General features: G+C 46.6%; 1 protein-coding gene across 2 annotated transcripts in view; it reads left to right on the top strand.

Annotated features, from left to right (window-relative positions):
* Nucleotides 1–10,616, top strand: part of FRMPD4 (FERM and PDZ domain containing 4) — a 513,731-nt gene that overhangs the window by 455,159 nt on the left and 47,956 nt on the right. For both annotated transcript variants that reach the window (XM_006763797.2, XM_015563957.1), the window contains exon 5: nt 10,181–10,226. In XM_006763797.2, coding sequence (XP_006763860.1) covers nt 10,181–10,226 — 46 coding nt within the window. The remainder of the gene's footprint in view (nt 1–10,180; nt 10,227–10,616) is intronic.

The raw sequence follows: 10,616 nt of genomic DNA, 5'->3' as shown, positions 1-10,616 counted from the left end.
TGCACCTTGGTTGCAGGCACATCCCTAGGGGGCGTGCAGGAGGCAGCTGATCGATCTCTCTCATCGATATTTCTAACTCTCTGTCCCTCTCCCTTCTTCTCTATAAAAAAATCAATAAAATATATTTTTTAAAAAATAAAATAAAATAAAAAATAAAAACCAGTTGGGATGGCTCAGCTGATCTCATTGGGACTTGGCTGAAAGCTGAAGATTAGGCTCGTGTCTACTCCACCGGCCTCTCTTCCTCTCTGGGCCAGACTGTGCTGCTCGTGGCCATACAGAGCAGGAGTGGGCGAGCGTGAACACGCAAGGCCACTCTCACAGCCAGCTCTCCTCTGTTCCTCTTCCATTGGCCAGAGCCACTCATTGTCCGAGTCCAAAGGCGAGGGTCAGGCGAGTAGCAGCCTCCACTTTCTGGCCATACGACCTTTTTAAAGTGCTGTCACCTATCTGAGCCTCATTTCCTTATCAGTAAAAGTGGGGTAACAGTATGGCCTACCTAGAGTGTTGTGAATATTACTGAAATGCTCTACATTTGCAATATAAAATAGAGGTGATATTATTGTCATTCTTAAAATATAAAGAATAAAAAAGCACCCTACCCAGTTTGGTTCAGTGGATAGAGCAGAGCGTTGGCCTTGGGACTGAAGGGTCCCAGGTTCGATTTGGTGAAAGGCACATGCTCGGGTTGTGGGCTCGATCCCCAGTAGGGGGCGTGCAGGAGGCAGCCAATCAATGATTCTCATCAGTGATGTTTCAATATCTCTCTCTCTCTCTCTCCTCTCCTCTCCTTTCCTCTCTGAAATCAATAAAAATATATTTTTTAAAAGAATATAAAAATAACCAAATCCAATAAAACTTTTTTTAAAATATATTTTTATTGATTTCAGAGAAGAAGGGAGAGAGAGAGAGAGAGAAAGAGAAACATCAATGATGATAGAGAATCATTGATCCGCTGCCTCCTTCATGCCCCCTACTGGGGATCAAGCCACCAACCCAAGCATGTGCCCTGACCGGGAATCCAACCTGGGACCCTTCAGTCCACAGGCTGAAATGGTATCCACTGAGCCACACCGGCTAGGGCTCCAATGAAACTTTTATCTTTGCTTTTCATTGAGGAAAATAAGCTCAGGTTAGAAGAGAATGCTGGCCGCCTTTATGGAAATTGAGACTGTGCTTTGGCATTGCAGACAGGCCAGCTGGAATTGGAGGAACCCGTAGCAATCCTTCTGTCCATGGGTTTCCCTACTTGCTTCTCGCAGTGGATCTCTTTCTTCAACAGAAACCTGCCCCCAATCCAGGCGCACAGAGCAGTGGGGGTTCTGGTTGAAAGGACACAGGGGTGTCCAGAGCCTCACCCTCTCCGAAGAGGTGAGAAGGGTTCCGTGGAACCCCATGTGAAAACCACTCATTTAGTCCAAGCGCCTTCCTCTGCTAGATGAAGAAGATGAAGGCCAGAGGCCGATGTGGTTTCCCCAAAACTGTACGAGAATCAGAAGCTCCTTTAAGTACTAATGAGGCGCCCCCTACTAGGAAGTGCTACCAGGGCTGCCTCAATGCCCCTCTGGTGTCTTCTGGGTTCTGTGCTTCTAGACCTGTATCTGCATTTCCACAGGACACTTTAAGGGCCCAGGCTTTGGAGTCAGAAAGCACAGGTCCGTGTTCTGGTTCTGCCAGTTACTGAATGTGAACTGGGACCATGTCCTTGATCTCGCTGAACGCCAGTTTCCTCATCTCCAAAATGGGCATGATGGTACCTTGTTTACTGGGTTATCAGTGGCTTGAGTTACGTAACACAGGTAACATGTAGGACAAGGTTGGGCACATGGTAATCATTCAGGACATATTCACTGTTAATCAACCTGCTTTGTAGTTGTTGCTGTTCCAAGTTTGTCCAGTTTTACGTGCACTAGGGCACAGAGGGATATGTTTGTGGAAGTATTGAAATGGCATTAGTTGAAATCTTTAGAACTCATCATATATTTTTGGAAGAATATAGTATTTCTTAATTTTAGGGACAAACTGTTAAAACAATATGTTTTCAAGACAATGAGCTGCTGCCCTTACCGGTTTTGCTCAGTGGATAGAGCATTGGCCTGGGATCAAAGGGTCCCGGGTTCTATTCCAGTCAAGGGCACATACCTCGGTTGCAGGCTCCTCCCCAGCCCGGGCCCTGGTCAGGGCTCATGCAGGAGGCAACCCATCGATGTATTTCTCTCACATCGATATTTCTCTCTTTCTTGCCCTGACTCTTCCACTCTTCCTAAAAATCAATGGAAAAATATCCTCAGGGGAGAGAGAGAGAGAGAGAGAGAGAGAGAGAATGGGCTGCTGCAAGGTTTATGCAGTGGAATTTCACGTTCCTGAGCAGCAGCCCATTCTCATTCATTCTCTCTTTCGCTCTCTCTCGCTCTCTCTCTCGCTCTCTCTCTCTCTCTCCCTCACCTGAGAACATTTTTCCATTGTTGGAAGTATTACATATGTCCCCTTTTATCCCCATTGACCCCCTCCAGCCCCTCCCTCCCCCACCCCAGGCCTTCCCCACCCTATTGTCTGTGTCCATGGGCCATGCATATTTGCATACAAGGTCTTCTCTAGCCTCTGTGTGGGAGACATATATTGATCCGTTTGTTCAGCATGATGCCTTTCAGTTATAAGAGCACTTGTCTCCACATGCACTCGAGAATGTGTGTTTAGATGGGGCAGCGTGTATGGATGGACTGCAACCTGTTCCATCAGCCAGCAGAATAGAAACAGCTCAGTCGGACACTAGGAAGAGTAAAAGGATAAGGTACAGGAAGGCTGTTAGAGTTCATTGAATTAAAGAGATACACACATCACAAGATCAGGAGGGAATGACACAGCTTCAATGCGTTGACCATGTTTGAATGTCTGGTCATTTGCTCGCCGTTTCCATTCTGTCCAGCGAATGATTTCAGTGTCTGTTAGGAGTTGATATGGTGGATAATTACAAGCTGTTCAGAGTGTTGGGGAGGTCAACATGATGAAGCATTAAACCTCCATTTCCAGTGGTCCGGTGGCAACTTCTCTAAAAATGAAGGGCTTTGCCAGCAGTTGGCGAGGCTGGCACTATGCCAGGGCTGGTTATCCGTCACAAGAAGCTTTGTGTACTTTTCACATCTCCAGGTTCAGATAGGAAAACAGAAGGCATCCTTTCCTAGTAGCCTCGCGATACTTGAAGAATGCAGCAAAGTGTCATTGGAGAAATGATGTTAACCGGCTCTTTTTCCGTCAACGGTGGCTGTCCACCTCAGAGAGTTTAAGGCCTGAGAGGCACTAGCTTGCAAAAAAAGAGTGTTATTCTAATCTCTCTGAAGAACTCTAAAGTGCAAGAAGAAAGAGTTTTATGTTTGTGAGAATTTACCTTAGAAGTAATAGTACATTTCCTGTACCTTATCACCCATCATCCTATATAATAAAAGCCTAATATGCAAATTGACTGAACGGTGGAGCAACCAGTCGCTATGATGCGCACTGACCACCAGGGGGCAGATGCTCAATGCAGGAGCTGCCCACAGGCCCCAGGCCAGGCAAGGCAGGTGCCAGCGGAGCCCCTCCTCTCCCCAATCGCCCTGCCAGTCGCCCCGCAGAGGGAGGCGGCCAGCAGCAGTGGTGGTGGGAGGCAGGGCTGGTGAGTGGGTGGCACCAGGCCGGCCAAGGCAGATGCCAGTGGGGGTCCCCGATCACCCCACTGATCAGTCCTGATTGCCTGCCAGGCCTTGGGACCTTACCCGTGCATGAATTTCGTGCACCAGGCCTCTAGTTCCAAATAAAAATACTGCACATCAAGCTTTGGAGTTACATTAGAATGTCATTTCACAGTTTACAAAGTTCTTTCATAGATAGCCCTGAATTACATCTAGATTTTGCCTTTGGTTAAAAGAAAATAGCTTTATATTGATTTGAGGTAGGAAGGGAGGGAGGGAGGGAAACATCAATTTATTTTTCCATTTATTTCTACACTCATTGGTTGCTTCTTGTATGTGCCCTGACTGGGGATCGAACCTGCAACCTTGGAGTGTCAGAATGATGCTCTAACCAACTCATCTACCCACCCAGGCTGTATCTTGCCTTTTAAAAGTCTAACCTTTCAGCCTTCATAGATTGACTCCTTACTTCCACTTTTGCAATTTAAAATCTTACAGTTCACTTATTTGGACTTTTTAATTAAAGAAAATCTCTTGAATTTTGACAAGGTATTTCCTATATATTTTAGTTATTTTGTTTTTGCTTTGTCTTCTCAATCTCTGAAGAAATCTCCATGCTCTTCACAACTCCATTAACTTCCTATCAGTCTCTGAATTGATCAAGGGATCCAGTGGGCCTAGAAGGGAAATATACACTAGCACAGGCCAATGTGATTATATTGCAATATTAAAATCATGTGAGTGTAAAGCAGGAAGTCGGTTAAAGAAAGGTGCCAAGGTATGCTGCTCTAAGAAAAAAAAATTAGCTTTAGCTTCATTCCTGAAAGGGATTTTATTTTATTTTATTATTAATACTAAAGGCTCAGTGCATGAAATGCATGCACTCGGGGGCGGGGGGTGTCCCTCGGTTCAACCTGCACCCTCTTACAGTCCAGGATCCCTCAGGGGATAAGCTGTCAGTCATACATCCTTAGTACTGCCGCGGAGGCGGGAGAGGCTCCCACCGCTTCTGCTGCGCTTGCCAGCCATGAGCCTGGCTCCTGGATGAGCAGCTCTCCCCCTGTGGGAGCGCACTGACAACCAGGGGGCAGCTCCTGCATTGAGCGTCTGGCCCCCAAACATCAATGATGAGGGAGAATCATTAATCAGCTGCCTCTTGCACACACCCCCCACTGGGGACAGAACCCACAACCCACATGTGCCCTTGATTTGAATCGAACCCTGGACCCTTCAGTCCCCAGGCCGATGCTCTATCCACTGAGCTAAACCAGCCAGGGCTTGCTGGAAGGGATTTTAATACCAATAACCTCGTTAGAATCGGAGCTGCTTCCTCACATCACTTTGCTTGTTGTAACAGAATCACATCCAATGAAATTTAAAAATAGGACACAAACCATGACCTGCAGCCACTGATGCTGGTGTTCCAAAACGTTTCAAAGGACTCTCCATCACAAAAGGATAAGAAAAGACTTTTGTTAAAGGTATGAAGAGAGAGGAATTTCAGGCAAATTTGATAGGAGTTGCTTAGGGTACCTTAGACTATATTTTCCCCTGCAGGTCAGCATGTGACTCAGGGATTAAAACGATGTGTGTAACAAACTCAACCATTTAAAAGATATCGGCACTGCAATTTGAAATTATTCTCCAAGTAGAAAATGCACTCGGAATTTATTATGAAATAATACTTCTCTGAATGTGCTTCTAACTGGATTTTTGAAGTCTCTAGCTGTTTGGGGCCTTCATAAAAAGAAGTTATCTGATTACTTGATCGTGGCATCATCCATTATCGATTCTAATTTTTCTGGCGAAGCTATTTTAAAATGGTTTAGATCTTATTTTCCTCCTAGGATCTTAGGGCTCGGGATTCTAAGGGATACAAAAACATTATGAAGTTAATTTTTCTTGTCTGGCAGGTTATAATCCAATAATTATAGATGAGAGAAAATAGAAAAAAGGCGTGTTCGCAGTCTACATGATAAATAACATTAAAATATTTTATATCAATTCAGATAACTTCGTTTATTCATTAAATGGTAACATTAGACATCAGTCTAGTTTATGTTTCAGGCAATTTGCCGAGAATTACTGTAGACACAAAGACTGTTAATGCCATAAATATAATGGAAAAATGCTTTCAAATTAACAAGGTATACTGAGCAATGCTTCTTTCCGAGGTTCTTGACCAAAAAAAAATCTGTGATGTATTCACAGGTGGAAACTACTCTCGAGACATATTTTAATTGGTTATGAGTCTCTCTGTTAGTCTGGCAGACAGAACTTAAGATGGCCCCCAATAATGCTTGCCTCCTGAGGGCCATGGCTTTGTGTATTCCCCTCTCTTAGTGTGGGTGGGACCTATGACTTGCCTCTAGCCAACAGAATACAGCAAAGGTGATGGGATGTCACTTCCATGATTATGTTACATAGATTGGAACCTACATCTTGCCAAAGGACTCTCTCTTTTGCTAGTTTTAAAAAAATACATTTTAATGGATTTCAGAGAGAAAAAGGGAGAGGGAGAGAGAGAAACGTCCATGATGGGAGAGAATCATGGATCGGCTGCCTCCTGCACTCCCCCTACTGGGAATCGAGCCCGCAACCCGGGCATCTGCCCTGACCGGGAATCAAACTGTGACCTCCTGGTTCATAGGTCGACGCTCAATCACTGAGCAACACCGGCTGGGACCAAACTCTGGGTTTTAAGACCTCCTTTGAAAGTCCTGCAGCACCCTGCTTTGGCGCGTAGGGGTGATTGGCATGTATTGGCATGAGGCCTCAGCTGAATGGATGCCCCATCTTAGCATCCTGGAACATGTGGATACATATGGCTTCCATCTTTGTTCCCCCTAGAATTGGGTTAGGCATCCTAAGGGGCCCAAAGTGCTGTGGAGTATCTTCTTGTCTGGTAGGTGATAATTAGCCACGTAGAGATGAGAAAACAAGCAAAAGCCCATTCCCAGAACTGATAGATACCACACTGGGATGCGTGACATCTATGATTCTATTTCTAACAGAATGGTGACCAACAAGCCCTCGGCAATGGTGAGAACCAGGACTGCTCAGGGGACCACCTGCATCTGTGCCATTTCCTCTTACTCAGCCATGAATGTGGCTCTCTGGCTGTGTCTCCTAGTTCTGATTCTGGAGAAAGGGAATCTGATTGGCTTATTCCAACACTGGCTCCAATCAGCTGTGACCAAAGTGGGATGTCCGGGGGCCCATTGCCTGCTGCCGAGGGTTCTGGGAGCAGACTGGGGCGGAAGAGGCCAGGCAGGGTGGCCACGCCCACTGCCACGGCTGCCACTCTCATGAATTCTTCAGTCAATGAGCTCTCTCCCATTTCTCATCTGCTGGATGTTTCTTGTGTCCTGCGAACTAAGGAAACTTGAGTGAGGGCTACGAAGGGGTACTTTGCTTCTGTTTGTGTTGGTTTCTGCATGTTCTTCATTATTAATATGTGTTTTTATGGATTTTTTAGAGAGGAAGAGGGAAGGAGAGAGAGATAGAAACATCGAGGAGGGAGAGGAATATCATCCATCGGCTGCTTCCTGCATGCCCCCTACTGGGGGTTGGGCCCACATCCGGGGCATGTGCCCTGACCGGGAATTGAATCTGAGACCTCTTGGTTCCTGGGTCAGCGCTCAACCACTGAGCCACGCCCACATAATTCTGCTTATGCATTTCTCTGTTGGAGAGAGCTGCATGGGCAACAGTGGGAGCCCAGGGACTGTGTGGAATCAAACAACGCAGAGGTAGTTCAGTGCAGTGGGCCAGGCCCAAAGAGTTGGGAGGTTGGTCTCCATTGTCTTGGTGAGCAAATTAGGGATTATTTTAGAGATCTCCAAGGGCTGCTTCCCCTTAAACCACGGGTCCTCAAACTTTTTAAACAGGGGGCCAGTTCACTGTCCCTCAGACCGTTGGAGGGCCGGACTATAGGTTAAAAAAAAACTCTGAACAAATTCCTATGCACACTGCACATATCTTATTTTGAAGTAAAAAAACAAAACGGGAACAAATACAATATTTGCATTTGCATGTGGCCCGCGGGCCGTAGTTTGAGGACCCCTGCCTTAAACAGTTTGGAAGTTTGCTGACATAGACCCCACCCCCACACGCCCAATTTCATCTTACTTCAAGTTCTTATTTTTTTTTAAATCACAGCTACAAAGAGTTGAATTCATCAAAGTCATCAATTCGCGGCATAAATGATTATCATCACAGACCGTGCAAGGCCCGTCCCTGGTTTTATTTATTTATGCTCACACCCACTCTTATCTCCCCCAAGAGAAAACCATTCTAATATGTTTAGTGTGCATCCTGTCATTTTTTATTGGCTTATTGCAAATATATTGTTGCTGTATTGTGGGTGTATTTTGAGCCTGTGGAAATGGTGTTATATGTCATACTGTCTCGTGCAGATGCGCGTGCTGACATGCCCACCAATAATGCGTGATCGTGCATCTTACCCACTGAATTCTCCTTTGCTGACACGGGGGCCCTGGTACCCCATCGAGTGGGAATTCTGGCTGGCTGCTCCGTTTCCTGGGGTTCGCGGCCAGTGCTTGGCAGCTGGGAACTCGTGGGAGCAGATGGGCCACTCAACCGCCTGCCTGCAATAATCCCAAGTGTGCTCGCTCTTTCTCCAGTTCTTGGAGGTTTTTTAAAAATATCTCATTGATTTCAGAGAGGAAGGGAGAGGGAGAGATAGAAACACCTATGATGATGAGAGAAAATCACTGACTGATTGGCTGCCTCCTGCACCCGCCCCTCCCCCCACCCCCACTGGGGATCGAGCCCGCAACCCGGGCATGCTCCCTTGACCAGAATCTAACCTTGGACCCTTCAGTCCACAGGCCAGTGCTCTAGCCACTGAGCCAAACAGGCTAGGGTGAATCCTTTGAGTTTTAGCCTGCTCTTTCTGGTCTGCTGATTTCTCCCCGTCTCTCCTCCCCAGTCCCTCCCTCAGGGCTCACCCCACTCCCACCCCCGACCCCAGGGCTGCTGTGGAGTCAGTAGAACATGCTCCAACCCAGCCAGCCAGTGAGTGGGTCAAACCACAGGGCAGCTGGCGCGGGAGATGCGATTTGCAGCGGCTTCTCCGCGGGAACAGGCCGGCAGCAGACGCCCTCCGCTCGATTTGCTGGGGAAATAAATCTCAACGCAGGGAATTAATTACCGCCTGAAGTCGGGAGAGTCAGCTGATCTTTAGCAAAGTGGCAGCTGACCTTTCTCCCACTCGTGATAAAGAAGGAGCAAAGGGAGGAAAGCAGAGAAACCGTGAGAGCCCGTAATGTGATTTCCCCCAAGGGGTGGAGATCTTTGAAAGGTTCGGGTTACTTGGGGGAAATTGAATAAACCGTTATATTACACGGCTCTGCCTTTAGCCACCAAGGGTTCCCTGTTGTGAAAATACTTCCCAGCGAGGGCCTGTCTGAAAGATGGATCTCCCAAGGTTGTCGGCGTCCCTGCCGCGGACCCAGTAAGCCACAGTATGGGAAGTCATGTTTCCCTGGATGCTGCTTTTATTTTATTTTATTCATTTACTTATTTTTGTTGTTGTTGTTAATCCTCACCCGAGGATATTTTTCCATTGATTTTTAGGGAGAGGGAGAGACAGAGAGAAACATCGATGTGAGAGAAACACATCTATTGGTTGCCTCCTGCACACGCCCCCACCAGGGCCCGGGCTGGGGAGGAGCCCACAACCAAGGTACATGCCCTTGACCAGAATCGAACCCCGGACCCTTTGATCCGCAGGCTGACGCTCTATCTACTGAGCCAACCGGCTAGGGCTGGCATACTGCTTTTACATAAAAACCTACAGTGCCACTTTCTTCCATGATGCTGATCCTGAGAAACTAACGGTGTTCAATGAATGGATAGGATTTTTTATAACTACGTTTTTATTGATTTCAGAGAGGAAGGGAGAGGGAGAGAGAAATTGAAACATCAACGATGAGAGAGAATCATTCATTGGCTGCCTCCTGCACACCCCCTACTGGGGATGTGCCCACAACCAAGGTACATGCCCTTGACTGGAATTGAACCCAGGACCCTTCAGTCTGCAGGCCGATGCTCTATCCACTAAGCCAAACCAACGAGGGCAATGGGTAGAGTTTTAAAAATCTGTCCCCTTTACAGAAAATTTCACAGAAATTTTTAAGCAGCAAAGGAAAACCTGCAGGGGAAAATCAATTTTAAGAGCAGAGAAAAGTATAAAAAGACTGAGTTGATGCTTCTAAAACCAATCTTCCCTCCACGGATTTGGTTTTAAGACCTTGCCGTTGGGCATCACATATCATATCACCCAGCGTAGACCACATGGGAAGTTTACAAGTGGGTGGACACTTGGTTCTGGATTTCTCTCCGGCCTGCAAGCCCGCTTCCAAGCTGTTGGATTCTTTGCCCTTTGAGTCCAAGTGACATTCGCCACCGCATCACACATTTCATTCCCAAAGAGCCCTGTCCCCGTGCCTTTCATAAATGTGTTTGTTTGTTTTTCTCTTTTACAGAAGCTGCAAAGAATCGATACTGCTGACTGTCATCCAGCCTTACCCTGTAAGTGTCCTGCGAGTAACAGTGCCATCGCCTGGTCTCAGGCTCCTGTGTGCCCCTCCCTCCGGTAAAACCACGATGAGAAATGACAGCAGAGAAAAAATAGCACGCATCCGCGGCACCGGTCACGAGTCGGGAGTGTTTGTATGTTGTACTTCACGATAGCAAAGCTAGTCATTGGAGAGAAAGGAAAGTAGCACCTTTTCTAAATACTGTATCTTACAAATCAGCTGTCCAGTCCTGTGAGACGCTCAGATCTGGAAATGGCACAAAACTCAAGACTTTCTTGAAGTTTCCAGCTTAAGTATCACAAGTCTAATGCGAATATCTCATAGTAGGGCGTTGAAGCATGATCATTTTTCTTTTCTTTTTCTTTTTATTTTATTTTTTTAA

This window comes from Myotis davidii, unplaced genomic scaffold (genome assembly GCF_000327345.1).
Source record: "Myotis davidii unplaced genomic scaffold, ASM32734v1 scaffold1277, whole genome shotgun sequence".
Classification (NCBI taxonomy): domain Eukaryota; kingdom Metazoa; phylum Chordata; class Mammalia; order Chiroptera; family Vespertilionidae; genus Myotis; species Myotis davidii.
Note: the sequence above shows the minus strand (reverse complement) of the source record. Positions and strands in the feature narration are given on the sequence as shown.